Source organism: Clarias gariepinus, chromosome 21 (genome assembly GCF_024256425.1).
Source record: "Clarias gariepinus isolate MV-2021 ecotype Netherlands chromosome 21, CGAR_prim_01v2, whole genome shotgun sequence".
Lineage (NCBI taxonomy): Eukaryota > Metazoa > Chordata > Actinopteri > Siluriformes > Clariidae > Clarias > Clarias gariepinus.
This window is the reverse complement of record NC_071120.1, coordinates 6,235,149-6,254,764: the sequence shown is the minus strand read 5'-3', so window position 1 is coordinate 6,254,764 and position 19,616 is coordinate 6,235,149. Positions and strand designations below refer to the sequence as shown.

At 37.5% G+C, this 19,616-nt stretch overlaps 1 protein-coding gene across 3 annotated transcripts in view; it reads right to left on the bottom strand.

Moving 5' to 3' along the window:
• The window catches only part of LOC128509144 (uncharacterized), a 32,949-nt gene extending 16,393 nt beyond the window's left edge, over positions 1-16,556 (bottom strand). For all 3 annotated transcript variants that reach the window (XM_053480732.1, XM_053480733.1, XM_053480734.1), the window contains exons 1-2: positions 16,291-16,556; positions 15,801-15,859 (exon numbers count right to left, since the gene is read on the bottom strand). In XM_053480732.1, the coding sequence (XP_053336707.1) occupies positions 15,801-15,859; positions 16,291-16,384 (153 nt within the window). In that variant the 5' untranslated portion in view covers positions 16,385-16,556. The remainder of the gene's footprint in view (positions 1-15,800; positions 15,860-16,290) is intronic.
• Positions 16,557-19,616: the final 3,060 nt, after the last annotated feature.

Sequence of the window (19,616 nt, the reverse complement as noted above, 5' to 3'; positions counted from 1 at the left end):
TATTCAACTGCTTAATTAGAAACATCTTCAGTACTTAGCAGAGCCCTCTTTCGTGCAAAGCGATGATCTCTTTTCTTAACTTTATAGACAACTGTCTTCGCTTAGTCATTTCTGACATGCAGTCAAGCATCTCCATCAACAAATCTCTTAGAAAGTCCAGGTATTTTATATGTTTTAAATCAAGTACACCTTAAGCATCTAATTAAAGTGGAACCTTAGATTACAAGCATAATTTCACTCCGGAAGCGGCCAACATCAGGAACAGGCTGAGAGCTTGTGTACATCGCAACCCTCTGCCTAGCATCCAGCTCCCCAACGTCCAGTCACTGGAGATTAAGCTTGATGACCCCAGTGCCATAGTTAAGTTACAAAAAGAGACATTCGGGACTGCAATCTCCTCTGCTCCTCTATACCGGACCACGTTATCCAGCAGGCAGAGTCCATCTCGGTTCGTCATATGGACAGAACACGAGACTTGGGGAAGTCAAGGGGAGGCGGCTTGTGTTTAATGGTGAACAATAGCTGGTCCAACAGCGCGGGCATTGTTTCTCTCTCACACTTCTGCACACCCAACCTGGAACTATTGACCAAACGTCTTTTGTTTTAACTTCTTCTGGAGTTTACATCATTCATAATTCCACCACAAGCGGACACGAACATTGCCTTATGCAAGCTGCATGAGGCACTCACACAGCACCAAACACAGCACAGGAGCGCTTTAACAACGCCAACCTCAAATGCGCAGTGCCAAACTTTTATCAGAACATCACGAAAGGACGCTGGACCATTGTTACACCATGATCAAAGACAGCTTCAAGGCACAATCTCGCCCCCCGCCGTCCACACCAATCGGTTGCCGCCTTCCGGGACACACTCGATGACACAGACTGGGGCATGTTCCAGCATAGCACTGATGGCATCAACATGTTAACGAAAGCGGTTGAGGGATTCATCAGGAAACTAGTGCATGATAACGTACCAAAAAACGACTATCAGAACATTTTCCCAATCTCAGAAGCCGTGCGGAAAACAGTAAAGGAGGCGAAGCATTGCTACGGGAGGAAACTAAAGTCACAGCTTTAACAGAGTGACTCTAGGAGCCTGTGGCAGGGACTAAGAACAATAACGGACTTGAAGCACCAACATCCGGTATGTCAAACACGGATGTGTCACTGGCAGATGAGGTGAACACCTTGTACACTTGCTTTGAGGCTGCAGCTAATGATGCTAGCAATGCTAACGCTAGCGGGACCGTGGACTGCAGACAGGAAGAGAATGCCAGCATCAAATGCACTCATCACCGAGCATGATGTGAGGACAGGGGATTGAACACCACATTTCATACACATTCACATTTCATACAAACTTAATTCTTTTGATTGTGTAAAGCTGCTTTGTGATGATGTAAATCGTTAAAAGCGCTATACAAATAAAATTGAATTGAATTGAATAAAATTGAACACCAGGAAAGCAGCAGGACCAGACAGCCTCTCAGGTCACCTGTGTTCGAAGTAATATTCAACCTCTTCTTATCCTAGTCGATAATCCCCACATGCTTTAAAGAATCCATCACTGTTCCTGTCCCAAAGAAACCCGATCCTGCTTCCCTCAATGATTATCGCCCTGCAGCCCTGACTTCAGTAGTAATGTGAAAGGAGCGCTTTGATGAAGTGGCTGGTCAGAGACTTCATCATCTCTTCCGGACACACTGGATCTATTACAGTTTGCTTACACGTCGAAACCTGTACATTGACGATGCTCTTTCTCACCTCCTTTATACATAACTCACCTGGACACTATGAGAGGGAATTATGTTAAAATGCTCTACATCGACTACAGTTCAGCATTTAACACCATAATTCCCTCCACACTCACCACCAAACTGAAGCACCTGGGACCCATCTCTGTGTTAGTGGATCTCTAATTTCCTGACTGGCAGACCACAGGCAAGAAGGATGGATGGACATGTCTCATCCCCTCCCTTAGCACTGGAGCCCCTCAGGGTTGTGTTCTGAGCCCCCTGCTGTACTCATACACCTATGACTGCATGGCCACTACCAACTCTGCCACCATCAAGTTTGCTGATGACACCCTCGTGGTGGGCCTGATCTACCTGGAGGAGACTGGGAATCTGGAGAACTGTTTCCAGAGGAACAACCTCCTTCTAAACATCAGCAAGACAAAGCAGTTGATTGTGGCACTAAGCAGGAGAGGAACTACTAGACTCACATGATCAACGATAGCCCTGTAAAGAGAGTAAACAGTCGCCGATACCTCGATGTTCACATCATGCAGGACCCGTCATGGTCCTGTCTAGGGCTGTAGCTATCGAATATTTTAGTAATTGAGTATTCTACCAAAAATTTTATCGATTAATCAAATAAAACGTTCTTTTGCTTAATTAAACAGCAAGGCAAAATATATAAGAGAACCAAAGATTTTTTTAGAAAAATCAACTTTTATCTTTTAAATGCATACAGCATTTTATCAAAAATAAACATTGTCATTATTCACAATACAGGGAATAGCTTAAAGTTGACACAGATGAATTAAGTGCATTACAGTGTCGGTACATTCTTATTTTAAAGTCTTTTCTCAGATGCAAAAACAAAAAAAAAGGGTTTTCAAATGACTTTAAGTATCAAAAAAACTAAGGCACACATTAAAATAAATAATTATACAAAAACACTTTTATACCTTTTTTTTAATACAACCTTTATACAAAAGTTGTGCAACTAAACTTTCAAAACTAAAAGTTTCAAAATCTACAGCTCAGACATAACATAAGCCTTTTGTTTTCTCTTGCTGGTTTCTTCATCTCATAATATTATTGCTCCCTTACATTTTGCAGCCGCAACAGAACGCTCCCTCAAATCAATACACAGCTAACTGTTTGCATCTCCTTCCGCTTTGTGGGTAACGTAAGCGCTTGTTCTTTATCTGTGTTTACTGACCGCTTACATCCGGAAGCGCGCTGTGTCAAAAGCGCGCTGTCAACAAATAATTGGCAAAAACATAATGCAAGCTTTTAAAATTAATAAACAGAAGCTTTGAGGCAGAAGATTTTGCCTCGATCATTTTTTGTAATCAAATTACTAGAGTTACTCGAGGAATCGTTTCAGCCCTAGTCCTGTCACATCAACACCATGGTGAAAAAGGCCCGGCAGCGTCTCTACCACCTCAGACACTTGAGAGACTTCAGACTGCCCTCCAGGGTGCTTGGGAACTTTTACTACTGCACTATAGAGAGCATCATGACGAGAAACATCACAACTTGGTTTAAGAACAGCACCATGCAGGACAGACGAGCTCTTCAGAGGGTGGTGCGATCAGCTGAACTGATCACCGAGCTCCGCACTGAGCTCCCTGACCTGCACTCTATCTACAGCAAGCGGTGCTGGACCAAAGCCAGGAAGATGGTGAAGAACTTTAGTCACCCCTGCAATGGACAGTTTTCTATGTTGCGGTCAGGAAGGTGCTTCCGCTCCCTGAAGGCCAATTTGCACATTTATGCACACTTGCACACACCCCGCACTTTTCCTTTTCCATTCACTTGTACGCATTGCAGACTTCGTTTCACACATGGTGTAAATGTAGAACAAAGTTTACAATCAAGCCAATAGGTTTCTATATTATTTATATTTGGATAGATAAGTTTTTTTATAAATATTTTTTAAATATTTTTATATTTTGTTCTATTTTCTATAACTATGTTTTCTATAGCTAAAGTCTTTCTATACTTATTCTTATTTTATTCCATTATTCATTTCTTGTTGTCAATTGTTCTCTCTCTTTTTTATTTATTTTTTATTTTAAAGGTTGTGGCCAGTCGTATAAGCATTTCACTGCACATCGTACTGTGTATGTGTCAAATAAAATTTTTATTTGAATTGGTTTCAATAATTCTGAGATGAAAGTAATCATTACCCCCTCTTTAATTCTCTGTTCTTTCTGGTAAAATTGAAATATAATAGAGTAGAAATAATAAAAAACACCTGATCATAGTAAGTCTTAGTATTAGTTAAATAGCATCATAAATGCCAAAAACTTTTTCACCTTGCAATTATTTATTTAACAAACATTAAGCCAAAAAGAAGGAAAAAAACATGTAGGCAATACCATGGACTCCCTTACTGCTTTCACAGTATTGAATTGAATGATTGATTAAGATGGCAGGTTGCATCCAGTGCTGCTAATCAGTCTTTGATTAATTGATCATCAGCAGGTGTGCAGACCTCTATAAAAGCAGATGTTTGGGCAGTTTGCTAGTTTGGAGCATTCAGGTGTGCGTTAACACAATACCAAAAGGGTAAGACAATGCAAAGCAATGGTCTGAGAGAAGCAATTGTTATTGCACATTAATCTGTAAAGAATTATAAAACAATTTTCAAACAATTTAGAGTTCAGCGGTCAGAAAGAAAGATTATTCACATGTGGAAAGCATTCAAGACAGTTTCTAATCTTCCTAGGAGTGGACAATTTGTTTGGAGGGTTTGCCAGGACAATGCCTCTTTGGTCTAAAATCTAAAATTGTGGTTCACAAAAGTGCATCTTATTAAACCACAAGGCATCTGGAAAAATGTCCTATGGATAGGTGAGACTAAAATGGAGTTATTTGGCCTTAATGACAATAAACAATGATCTAAAGGACACCAGTAAATCTACATCAGAATGAGATCCAGACCTTAACTCAACTTAAAATATTGTGGCAGGCCCTTAACAAAGCTGTGCATAAGCCAATGCCCGAAAACCTCAATGAACTGAAGCAATGTTGAAGCAAAGAAAAGTGAGTCAATATTCCAATATACAGGAAACAATTACTTTAAGTTACTGCAGCTGAAGGTGAATCTACAATTTATTGAATCATGTTTTTACACATTATTGCACACATTTTTCATTTTTTTTTGCTTCATTTTTTGTTAAATAAATAATAGCAAGGGGAAATAAGTTGTATGTTGTTTTTTATATGAGGTTGTATTTCCTGAATAGTAAGACCTGCAACAATCAGATGATTTTATTATGATTATTACGATTTGATCTCTGCACATTTTGTAGGTTTGCCCACTTATGATAGAAATTATAGACCATTAATTTCTTTGTAAGTATATTGTGAAGGATAGATGCAAAATATCAACCAAAAATTCAAAAAAAGGGCACACAACACAAAAGTCATAAATTGAGTTGGATTTCAATTATTTGATTCCCAAGCAAAAGTATTTAAATCCCCAAGCAAAACTTGGTGGGAAACACTTGTTCACAAGCACAGAGGTTAGGCCTTTCTTGTAGTTGGTTACCAGGTTTGCACACAGGAGGGGTCCACTATTCTTTACTTCTTCTCTAAATCCTTATGGTTTCCTGCCAGTCACTTGACAACTCTAAACTTTTAGCTCTCTTAATAAATTTTCTATAGGAGTAAGGTCTGGTTAGGGCACTACATGATTTATCTGCTTCTTCTTGAGACACTTCATGCTGGAAGACAAATCCATGACCGGTCTTCAGGAGGTTCTCATTCACGATTTTACTAATTTTTACTCAACACAGCAGAGTCAGCCTGTACATTTAACAGAGAAACAGCCCAAAAGCATGATATTTCCACCTCCATGCTTAACTGTCGGGATGGTGTTCTTAGGGTCACAGTCAGAACTTTTCTTCCTCTGAACTCAGCAAGTCAAGTTGATGCAAAGAGCTTGATTTTAGTCTCACCTGACCACAGCACCTTCTCCCAATCCTTCTCTATTCATTGGCGAACTTCAGACTGGCCTGTACAGTACTGTATATGTGCCTTCTTGAGGATTTCAATTCACGGCGGTGTATTGTGTTACCAATGGTTTGTTTGGTGACTGTGGTCCCAACTGTCTTGGGATCATTCACAAGCTCCTTCCATTCAGCTCTGGGCTGATCCCAACCTTTTTCATGATCATCCTTACCCCATGAGTTGAAGTCTTGAATCGAGCTCCAGACCGAGGGCGATTGGTGGTTATTTTTTTATTTCTTCCATCTGCAAATAATCAATCCAACAGTCACGTCCTTCTCACCAAGCTTGTGGCTAATAGTCTTGTAGCCCATTCCAGCCTTATGGAGGTCTACAGTCTTGTCCCTGACCTCCTTTGACAGCAGTTTGGTCTTGCCCATTGTGGTAAGATTTGAATGGAAGATAGAGATTCGGTGGCTTTTATACACGTATTGAGTTGTTAGGAGCACCTTCTTAAATTAATCTATGTGCCACATGAATCTATGGGAGCCAGATTATTGGTTGGTCTGAGTCAAATACTTATTTATTACTGAAATGCAACAGTTTTATAATGTGTTTTTTTCTAGACTTTAAATTCATATTCTGTCTCTTTCCTTTAAATAATACTATAATAAAACTTACAGGACAGACTCTTCATTTCTTTGTAAATCAGCAAAGAAACCTTTGTGTCTTTAAATTGACTCTTGTTCTTGTCACTTAAAGGGGTCATACAGGCCTACATGCACTTTTTTAAGCCGTTTGGACTGAACTGTGTGTTAGAAGAGTGCGTACACAACCACTCTACGATGATAAAGAGCCGCCCAGTGGTTTTCTTTTCATTTATTACATTAACATGCCCCTTCTGAAATCAGGCCAATCGCAAATGCCTGTCGATGTGACGCCACACCACAAGAGGCCGCTCCTACACTAGTTGATTGACACTGGTGTTTTAGCAAAGACCCGCCCCGAGTAAGAAGAAGCTGTCGGCCATTGTTTTTCGCCGCTGGAGCAAAATGGCGCCTAAGCGAGTGTTGTGTACAGTTGTTGGGTGTAATAGCAAACACAGCAGTCGTCATTCACTACCTAGGGTTAGTGACCTAGGGTACCTACCTAGGGTTAGGTATCTGAGCCACTGAGGACGCAGTGGCTGAATTTAGTTTTTGAAGCTAACGTCCCCGCCGATTTACCTAAATGCGTTCATGTTTGCGATGATCATTTTTCACCAGACTGCTTTATAAACGCGGGTCAATATAAAGCAGGTTTTACTAGATAGCTGCTCCTGAAAATCGGATCTGTACTAACGCTTCGTGTTCCTGCTTCATCTTCACCAGGCTTGGTGAGTGTAATTTCTTTTACTATGACTCTTTGCAGATCGCCTTTTCTAATAATCACGATGAATGCGGAGTGTAAGTTAACTTATACTCTCATACAACATGGTTATGGCTTCTTCTCTATGTACATCCGTCTCTATATAATCCCTAATCGCCCGTTTATAATAAACAATGTATTAAGGTGATTGTCTAGTTGCAAACTGTGTGGGTAGTCGGAAAACTATATTATGCTTACCTTTGTTACATTAGCTGGTTTATAACGATGTCTGTCGAAGATTAAGAAGTCATGTAAACACATCAGTAAACACATCGCGTCCGTATCTCTCTCGGTAAGTTTCTCCGCTTTTTGTTGTTGTTGCTCGCGGCAGCGCAACAGCCCGTTAATTCATGCCCATGCAGTGATGAGAAAGACAAATCGAGTCGATGCATGTCAATTCTTTTAGTTTCTGCGTTGTCAGGCGATATTACAAACTTCCGCGTAGGTTCCGTACTTAAATCAAACCAAAAACGACTGAAGAAAACAGGCTCAGGCTTCATAATCCAGCGTTTTCCAGTTTGGACTGCATTACCCACAAAGCACTGCGTTGAGCAGAGGTCATGAGCATTTAAATTAGCATGTACTGAAACAGGTTGCTAAGAACAGAGCTAGTTTTTACCAGGTAAAAGTAGTGTTTTTTTTACACAATAATTTTGAATTTTGAATTAACGTATAATACAAACTTTTCATTAGGACCCTAAAGATCATATTAACATTAAATGAAAAATGGGATGTGTAGGACCTTTAACTACATAATGCCATCTACTGTACAGTACACCCACTCACAAAAGTGAGTACAACCGGGTGAACCCATCATCAATGAGAACCCAGTGGAGAGAGTGGACAGCTTTCGATACCTCGGTGTTCACATCACGCAGAACCTGTCATGGTCCTGTCACATCAACATTAGGGCTGGGTATCGGGTTCGATACTTTTGAAGCACCGACCGAATCGTCTTGATACTATCGAGTATCGAAAAAATCATTTTCGTTCGGTGCCAAATTTCGATACCCAAAAGTATAATCTTGTCATCGTCAGTGAGCTACAAAAAGTGCGGCATCCTTAATGTGCCCGGATCAAATGCTGGTGATTGGCTGCTGCGAGACTGCCTTGAAAATCAATAGTTTACAGCGGTTACGCCCACTCGCCCAGAACTTGTCAAATGTGAGGCTGTAATGCACACTACACTTTAAACCGTAGCAAAAAATTTTACGCAAACGATGTTTAAGCGATCAAAAGTATGGCTACATTATGCCAAGATTGACGACAACAGCGTGCGATGCAATATTTGTAAAAAGGTTATCGCGTCCAAGACTGGCAACACGTCAAATATGATGAAACACTTGACAGTACACGGAATTAATTTAAAATTAACTCCGTGACTGATGAGGATAACGGCGCGATGACTGGGGCTCCGACAGGGGCTCCGACAGGTAAACCGACATACACAATCGGCTAACTTTTGGCGCTTCATGCTTGTGTACCGTTAAAGTTAAGTTTAAGTTTGTGCGGGGTCACTTTAATAAATCATTTTTACCTTATGCAACGTTATGTACTGTTTGATGGCTTTAAATACATTATCAGCCCAGAGCGGGCTTGTCTGTCTCCTGAAAAAGCAGACATGCTAATTTTTCTGAAGAAGAACTGTTGAGTGATTCTTAAAAGGTTAGTTCACTGAAAAAAATGAAAATTCTGTCTCTAATTACTCACCCTAATGTTGTTCCAAACCCATAAGACCTTTGTTTATCTTTAGAACAAAAATTTAAATAATTTGGATTTAATTCAAGAGCTTTCTGATCCTCTCATAGATTTACTGGATATGCATTTTTCAATGCCCAGAAAGGAACCAAAAACATCAAAATAAGTCCATGTGATATCATTGGTTCAATCAAAATTATAGGAAGCTGTGAGAATACTTCTGTGTACAAAAAACAAAAATAACTTTATTCAACGATTTATCTATGGGAGGATTAGAATGCTCTTGGATTAAGTCCAAAATATCTTCATTTATAGATAATTAATAAAAGAATTTTCATTTTTGGGTGAACTAAACCTTTAAGCGACAGTGAGCCTCACAAATACTTAAAACTGATTGAACTTTATTTAAACTGTTTACACTGATCTATTATGTTAATTACACTTTGTTCATTTTGTGCCTTTGTTTACTGGTCTTAGAGATAAGCCTGCTGTGAAAAGTGTCACAAACATCCTGAAAAATAAAACCAAAGTTTCTCAGAGATTATGTGTATTATGTAATCTTTTTTTTAATATTTTTCTTAAATAAAAGTATCGAAAAAAGTATCGTTCGGAACCGGTATCGAATTCAGGGTATCGGTATCGGTAATTTTGAAACGATACCCAGCCCTAATCAACACTGTGGTAAAAAAGGCCCGGCAGCGTCTCTACCACCTCAGACACTTGAAAGACTTTAGACTGCCCTCCAAGGTGCTCAGGAATTTCTACTCCTGTACCATAGAGAGCATCCTGACGGGAAACATTACGACCTGGTTTGGAAACAACACCATGCAGGACAGAAGAGTTCTACTGAGGGTGGTGCGATCAGTTGAGCGCATCATCCGCACCGAGCTCCCTGACCTGCACTTGATCTACAGCAAGTGGTGCTGGACCAAGGCCAGGAAGATTGTGAAGGACCTCAGCCATCCCAACAATGGACTGTTTTCTCTGTTGCGGTCTGGGAAGCGATTCCGCTCCCTGAAGGCCAACACAGAGAGACTGAGGAGGAGCTTCTTCCCGCAGGCGATAAGGTCTCTCAATCACATCACACCACACAGGAGTAATATCTTTTAAACATTGACACTAACTGGACAATTATGGACACATTCATGCAATACATATTTACATATCTGAAGCCATTGCACATGTCACTTTATACAATACATGTTTACCTGCCATTGCACACGACACTTTGCCACTCTGACACTTTAAGACATTTCAATGCCACTTTAAAACATTTTAAAAATGTATATATATATATATATTTCCACCCCATATTCCTATATTCTATTTTTGTGATATTTTTACATGCCCTTATTTGTACAGTTGTTAATTTTACTAGTTACATTTATTTTCCTTTGTAATTTATTTCTTAATTAATATTTATTCCTTATATATAGTTTTTTATTTTCTTTTTAAGGTCACCGGCGGTCGTATAAGCATTTCACTGCATATCGTACTGTGTATGACTGTGTATGTGACAAATAAAATTTGAATTTGAATTTGTAATTTCAGCAAACATTTTAGTATATTTTCTCTAAGGACAATATTATAGAAATGAAACTTGTATATATTTTTAAGTAGTCAATGTACAGCTTTTACAACATTATAGATTTACTGTCCTTTGAAAATAACTCAACATACACCCATTATTGTCAAAATAGCTGGCAACAAAAGTAAGTACACCCTAAGTGATAACAGCTGTACATCTTTAAGGGTGATTCCATCTCAAATGAACCAGTGGAAGAGAAATTTTCCACCATCACCTCTCAGATTTTGCTGATTTTTTCACCAATTGTTGATATTGCCATGAAAATAAAAACCCCCAATTTTTTTGTCCCAACTCCCACTCGTTAAAAAATGGCAGCCATCTTAAGTTTTGGCTTCAAAGTGCTTTAAGACATACCACGCCCCTTTTTGAAATCCTCTTTTCCTTGATAACTCACTTGCTGTATGTCATATGGAGATGAAACTGTGTATATTTATGTAATTTTTTATGTAGATTCAGATTCCGTAATCAGAATTTGTCTATCTCATGTGGTTATGGAGATATTTCTGAAAAACCATTTTTTGGGGGTACCCCTTTTCGACCCCCCAGAACCCAAGGTCTGCATGTATATATGTTACTCAAAAAAATAGGGGTTACTTCACATCACCTTATCTTGAAAATAAATAAAAACCAGAGGTGTGTTATGCCCTGTTTTATAGAAATCATCAAAAATGAATTGTCCAGGTTTTGCAAATGTTTTACGATTTGATACACATTTTATATACAGAGAATGTACATGGATCTACACAATAGGCCTTATATACCAGTAAATGTGTTATTTTATGGTGTTACATGTAAGATACATGTATCACTGTCAAACAGTATCCTGTAACTGAACCATTCAGGTTCATACTGATCAGAAAGTTGAATTATCTCCTACCAACTCCATGAGTGACCTCGCACTCAAGGAACTTGAGGATGATTGCATCATCTTTTTCTTCGTACTAATTGAGTGTGTTTCATTTATGTTAATTCTTTTACTGAATCTTTCCAATGTAGTTTGTTGTCTTAATCACAATCTGATTACAAAGACTTAATGGCAAAACTTGTCTGTTCTTTGGATTCTCGTGACTATATGTTGCACAGGCGTGAGCAGTGGCCCCCAATCAAAACTATCTGATTATCTTAATTAGGGAAGGGCAATATGGCCAAAAATATTTATCACGATATATATATTTGAACATTTGCGATAACGATATAATTGACGATATGATTGACACGAGACAAAATACTTTACAATTCCAAAACTTTATTAGTGCAAAAAAAAAACCATCAACTTATTTTCTATTAACTAGCAACTGTTTGTATAAAATTTTAACAGTGCAAATGCAAATTTCTTGCTGACAATTTAATCAAAAGGCATTTCCAGTGGAAATGGGCTGACATATCCTGAGCATAACCATGTATAATATACACAAAACTTAAAAAGAGTTGCTTTGCAACATAAAACTGCAGTGTGGTAAATAAATAGGTCAAATAATAAAACTCAAAACTCTTGAGTAAAAACAAAACAAGCAAACAAAAAACATGGATAAATTATGCTACGGCTCATGGAAGTTTTTCACGTACTTTAACAGCTTTGTTGTACTCAAACAAGTGCTTCTGCTTTAAATTATAAAAAAGGTTTGTGGTGTTTCCTCCCTTCGCCACGACGACCCGCTTGCATGTTATGTTCTACAAAAAATTGTGCTTTGTTGGGTATCTGACGGATGAAAACCAAACCAGTTCCACACTACTGAAGTTGCACCATTTTTACAAACCATTTCTGGTTCATCTGGTTAATAGATAATATTAATTAAGTATTGTGAATTAATTTGCAAGTATTATATATTTTTATTAAATACATCACTATTTCTTCAATAGCTTTTTGGTCATGTCACCTGGTGACCCCAAACTAGTACCAATATAATCTCATTAGAGCCCCACACAAGGTACACCTGATTTTATCCCAAGATATGTCTTCATTCATTTTTATTTTATTTTCTATTTAAAAAAAAGCTATTTCTTCAATAGCTTCTAGGTCATATGACCTGGTGACCCCAAACTGGTACCAAAGTAATCAGATCTGAGACCCCCAAAAGGTACACCTCAATTAGGTACAGAAATGTCCTCAATTATTTTAATTTAATTTTTTATAAAAAAATAAATAAATAAACGCTGTTTCTTCAAGCTACAGATGCGTTGAAATTAATGAGATCCCTCTTTTTCAACCCAGACATTCTGTAAATGCCACGACGACCCGCTTGCTTGTTATGTTCTACAAAAAATTTTGCTTTGTTGGGTATCTGACGGGCGAAAACCAAACCAGTTCCACACTACTGAAGTTGCACCATTTTTACAAACCAATTCTGGTTCATCAACGATCCACTTTCGCCCTTCTCATTCTCCGCCGCCGCCATGCTTTTCCCCCCATAAAAATGTATGAAAACAAAGGCACTGCGCATGCGCGTTTTACCTCTATTCAATCACGATATTTCATTTTCTTATTATTGCCTAACATTGTACTGGTATTATCGTGAAAGGTATAATATGGCCCAGCCCTAATCTTGATGGTATATTTGAAAATGCTGATTTGGACCCAGATGACACTGTTCAGTTCAAGCAGTGGAATCATGAAAGCCATGGCAAAATTTCTGACATGTCTTTGTGTCTGATTTTATTATGAGACTTTGTGAAAAATGTGACTCCTGCACAGCTCATCACTATACAGCCAAGGCCCAAGCTGTTTATTTAAAAGAACTCCAAGAGAAACAGTCTTTGACTAGATATGCATTACAGAAGAATTTAAGGTTACTTTTACTTTGAAAGGAGCAGATTTTATGAGTATGCATTAAGTATTCTACAGATATTGCAGTACATTTCTGTATGTCAAATCATAAAATGTTGCAAAACCTGGACAATTCATTTTTGATGATTTCTATAAAACAGGGCATAACACAACCCTGGTTTTTATTTATTTTTAAGATGAGGTGATGTGAAGTAACCCCTATTTTTTTGAGTGACATATATACATGCAGACCTTGGGTTCTGGGGGGTCGAAAAGGGGTACCCCCAAAAAATGGTTTTTCAGAAATATCTCCATAACCACAAGAGATAGCCAAATTCTGAATCTACATGAAAAATTACATAAATATACCCAGTTTCATCTCCATATGACATACAGCAAGTGAGTTATCTAGAAAAAGAGGATTTCAAAAAGGGGCGTGGCACGTCTTGAAGCGCGTCGAGGCCAAAAATCAAGATGGCTGCCATTCTTTAACGAGCAGGAGTTGGGACAAAAAAATTGGGGGTTTTTATTTTCATGCCAATACCAACAATTGGTGAAAAAATCAGCAAAATCTGTGACCATGTGGTGGAACCTACTGGTTGATTTGAGATGGAATCACCCTTAACCATGCAAATCACATGTCCTTTTCATAATGTTCATCTGTTTGTCAGTGGCCAAGTACGTCTCCAGACCTGAACCCTATTGAGCACCTGTGGGGCATCCTCAAGTGGACGGTGGCGAAGCGCCATGTGTCTAACATCCAACAGCTCTGTGATATCATTATGGAGGAGTGGAAGAGTATCCCAGCAACAACATGTGAAGCTCCACTGAATACCATGTCCAGGAGGATTAAGGCTGTGGTAGATACTGTAATAATGGTGCCCACAAAATAAAATCATCAATAAAACGTTATTGTTAGAGGACAATAAATCTATACTACTATACAAGCTCCACATTAACTACTATAAAGTATATCTAATTTCTACAGTATTGTCCCTTGAGAACATATAATAAAATGGCTGCTGAAATGTAAGGGGCGTACTCACTTTTGTGAGATACTGTATGTTATTACATAGTTTTGAAATCTCCAGAATTGTTCTAGAATGTAAAAAAAATAAAAGCCTTAGGCACCATATTATCAGTACCTTAAAAATTTATAAATATTATTACTGAAGAATATTTGCATGCCTGTATTGAAAGCAACATATTATATCACAGACCAGGATTCAGATGCAAACAAACAAACAAAAAAAAGTAGGCTCCTGAGCTTTGCTGGAAAATAGAAAGGAGCAAGTGTGACAAATTTACTAGAAGAACTCATATTCTTACATAGGAACCAGTGTTTTTGTGTTTGTGTACGTGTGTGTGTGTGTGTGTGTGTGTGTGTGTGTGAGAGAGAGAGAGTGAGTGTTAACATTTGCGATGTGTAAGTGTGTAGAATAGGGGGCATTTTATGTGTGTGTGCGTGTGTGTGTGCGTGTGTATGTGCTTGTAGGTGTTTTCTGTTGGTATTAGTGTGAGAGATGTGTGTGTAAGAAACGTGGGTGTGTCTGTCTGTGTGTAACAAGTTTATGTGTTTGTGTGCGTTTGTGAGTGTGAGTCTGTGTGTTAAAATTTTTGGTGTGTGTGTGTGTGTGTGTGTGTGTGTGTGTGTGTGTGTGTGTGAGAGAGAAAGAGATGCGAGTCTGTATAATAGGGGTCTTTTATGTTTCAAAAAGCATCACACTATGAGGTCACTAAATATGATGTCACTGAATATAATGTCACTGAATATGATGTCACTGAATATGATGTCACTGAATATGATGTCACTGAATATGATGTCACTGAATATGTTACACAAAGGTATTAATAACTTTTTGGCATGAGTTTTCGCGAGCATACGTGCAAGTATGTATGAGCTATGCAGCAAAATTGCCCCATGCCACGCCCAGAACGGTGGAAAAAATAAAAAAAACAATCCTTAGAAAAACACTAGGGCCCTTCACACCTACAGTGCTTGGCCCCAATTACATCCTTCTGAACCTCCAGCACTGCTTAACTGGTCCCATCATTTCTCATGGATCAAGAAGGATATCTACTGTATTTTTCTTTTCTAGCACCGAGGTGGTGGAATAAATCCTCTAGATGTCCGTACAGCTGAGTCACTGGCAATCCTTAAGCGACAATTAAAGACCTATCGGTTCCATAGATATTTGGAAAATTTTAAATGCAAACTATATTCAAATGTTTATTAAGAACTAAATGCTCTGAATTATAATGAGCTAAAGTCGTGTTACATACTGCACATAAACTGTAATCCAGCAAAATGCATAATTTTCTATAGATTATTTGACTCTTATTTTTCTATTTGGCAATATGAGTTTAAAAAAGCATCATACGTGTAACTAGTGATATTTAGAGTATTATAAACAGTACAGTGTGCATTTACTGTCATAAACTAATCAGGAACTCTGCTGTCTGTAACAGTAAAGTTACAAATTTACAGTGTTGAATCGACACCCAGCAGCGTGTATATGAGACCAACTGGTCTTAAACTCTAAAAGTGTTAAATTAACACTAGAGATTTTACTCTGCAGAGGTTAGAGTTAGGAGCATAAGAAATGTGATCAGTTTTACTCATTCAAGTAAACGTGAGCAGTTTCTCTAACCTGATCCTTAAGAGCAACCTCAATCGAAGAAACAGTTTTAGAGAATCTCTGCACTGGGTCTAAATAGGGGGGAAGAGACGAATCATCATGAGCTGACATTCATCAGAAATAAAGCATATGAATATTATACAACCCTTTAAAAATGTAGGAATAAAAACAATTTAACCCCAAAAATGATTGATATAGCACTTTACGCCCCCCTAATATTATCATTATTATTATAATATTTTAGCACAAACACTTAGTCTAATCAAATTATTTTTTGAAATTTTAATTTATTATTGACAAAATAATCAATTAAACAAGAAAATGATTTAACTTTATCACACAGTGCCTCTTGTGATGTCTCTCTCCAACAGTCCCCTAGTTACAGTTAGATTCATTTATTGAGAAATCGAATCAATTAAACAATAAATCCAGTGTCTTTTCCCCAAGAACATCGGACATTAAACGCACTTTACCGCAGTGATGGAGACGTGATGTCTCTTACCTTTAGTATAAAGATAATAAAACACTCCGCATATAACTCCTACACCACACAGCTCTTCCCTCCAGGAGCACGGGGTCACATCCTCTGCTAACATCTCTCTCTCTCTCTCTCTCTCTCACCGAGGACTTAAACACCTCCGTCTGGCAAAGTGCCGATAAAATGAAGCCCGGGCTCCTACTGGACCTTTTTTTTTTTTCTACGCAGCGTGTGACTGTGACGTAACAGCCGGGAGGTGAACGTAAAACCAGGGCTGCGTTATTCCACATGGGGACTTAAGCGGAAAACCAATCAGGCAATAATTATACACCAGGAAGGAAACCAGGAAAAGATGCCAGTGTACCAGGGAACTATAGACCAGTCGCTCTGACAGCTGACGTTATGGGCCGTAAAGTATATTTCAATTTTCAATTTGCACAGTATATTTCTATTTTGTACATCCTATTTCTATTTTTAGTTCTATTTTTTCATAGCACATTTCTATTTTTATTTTTAGTTCTATTTTTCCTAGTTTAATTTAATTTTGTAATTTAATTTCTATCGTATTTCTTTTATTCATATTTATTTCTTATTTGTAAAATTTAACTCTCTTCTAGGGTCAATGGCAGTCGTATAATACATTTCACTACATTTCGTACTGTGTATGTTTGTGTATGTGACAAATAAAATTTGAATTTGAATTTGAAATTTTGAATGAACGATTCGTTCTTTTTGAACGAGTCTTTAACATGACTCAGATGGACGAGTCGTCTCGGAAAGTGATTCGTTCATTTTCCACTGGGCGCGCATGCGCAAATCATCGCAAAACTCCGTAGGTTATGTACAGGAAACTGAACTGAGCGATTCTTTTTCAGTGACACTTTTACTCCGAGTCGTTTCTTCTGTTGTCACGTGACTTCCATAGACGCTGTGTGGTGCAGTAGATTCAAAAGCACGAACGACTCAGACTGGAGAATACGAGAGATGAGCTACTCATTCTGTTTTTATAATATGTATAATATTTTTTCATTACTGAAACTATATCCAAAATGTGTGTATGTATACGTATTGGGGGTCTTTTTATTGAAAGTACAACCACATATATTTTATTTCTGATAGAATAAAATAACGAAATTAACTAAATGACTCAAAAAAGATTCGTTCATTTTGATGAACGAGATTCAAAGAACCGAGTCATTAAAATGATTCAAATTTCCCATAGCTAATATACAATTTCTTCTTCATTTTCATATTAAACCGAGTCTCATCAAACGCCTAAGTCATACCGCCACCTAGTGGACTGATCAGTAGACAAGCCTTTCACTATTAAAACACTTAAAAATAAATATATATATATATATACACAATTCCTTCTTTATTTTCATATTAAAGCAGTTCACATCAAACGCCTAAGTCATACCGCCACCTAGTGGACTGAACTGTTGACAGGCCTTTCACTATTAAAATACTTTTTTTAAAATATACAATTCCTTCTTCATTTTCATATTAAGCAGTTCACATCAAACGCCGAAGTCATACCGCCACCTAGTGGACTGATTAGTGGACAAGCTTCACTATTAAAACAATTTTTTTTTTAAATATACAATTCCTTCTTTATTTTCATATTAAAGCAGTTCACATCAAACTCCTAAGTCATACCGCCGCCTAGTGGACTGATCAGTGGACAAGCCTTTTACTATTAAAACACTTTTTTATAAATATACAATTCCTTCTTCATTTTCATATTAAAGCGGTTACATCAAACGCCTAAGTCATTCTGCCACCTAGTGGACTGAACTGTTGACAGGCCTTTCACTATTTAAAGCCTTTTTTTTTTTTTTTTAAATATACAATTCCTTCTTCATTTTCATATTAAAGCGGTTCACGTCAAACGCCTAAGTCATACCGCCGCCTAGTGGACTAAACTGTTGACAGGCCTTTCACTATTAAAACACTTTTTTTTTTTTTTTTTTAATATACAATTCCTTCTTTATTTTCATATTAAACAGTTCACATCAAACCCCTAAGTCATACCGCCACCTACCGCCACCTAGTGGACTGATCAGTGGACAAGCCTTTCACTATTAAAACACTTTTTTTAATATATACAATTCCTTTTAATTTTCATATTAAAGCAGTTCACATCAAACGCCTAAGTCATACCGCCACCTAGTGGACTGAACTGTTGACAGGCCTTTCACTATTAAAACACTTTTTTTCTATCCACGAGTTCTTCTTCATTTTCAGATTAAAGTAGTTCACATCAAACGCCTAAATCATACCGCCACCCAGTGGACTGAACTGAACTGTAGACAATCGGCCAATCACAGCACAGAATGGGGCATTTGTTAGAATACGGGTGGGATAAAAACTCTATACATCTGTGCATCTTACAAAATATTCCGGGTAGAAACACGTTTGTTTTAAATAGATTTCTCCGTTGTCTTATTGTGAAGATTTATTAGAAGTTGTGTGCAAAATTTTTAACCTCTATTGTGTGCTGATAATCACAAGGAAACTAAAGACTAAATCACATGTATTCTGTCATACATTATGTATAGGAGACTTGTATTTTTATTTATATATATTTTTTTTCAAAAGTATTCGTAAGGCATAGTAAGTCTATGCCTATTTTTCACATAAGGTTTTTAGTGAATGATGCTTTAATTCTCTTTTACTGTGTGTAAAAGTTATAAATGTTTATGCAACTCGAGTATATCCGTATAGCAAATTAAGTATATCACTGGTGTGAACTTGCACACCACATCATATACTTACTACCTCCTACACGTCACTTTCCAGCCTTTTCTAATAATAATAATAATTATTATTATTATTATAATAAATAATGTTGCAACAACAAATGTAAATGTATTTTATTAGGATTTTATGCAATAGACCAACACAAAGTGGAACAGGAGGAAAGTGGAATTGAAAAGAAAATAATAAAAATAAAAAATTATTTACAAATATATATATATATATATATATATATATATATATATATATATATATATATATATATATATATAATTTGCTGTTACCCTTAACCCATAACTGAAATCCAGTGGCACCAATTGCCTTCAGAAGTCACCTAATCTGTAAGTCCAGCTAAGAATTTAGAAAACATAAGTGAACAAACAGCATCATGAATTTTAAAGAACACACAAGCAGATCAGACATAAAGTTTCAGGAGAAGTTTAAGGCAAGGTTAGGTTATGTGTATGTGCGTGAACGCGAGTGAGTGGAAAATGTCAGAAGTCTGTGTTTATTGTATGTGTGTTATCCAAGTATACCGAGTATGGTTCGGTCTCACTGGGGTTAATGAAGTCCAGGAGGTCGATGACGGA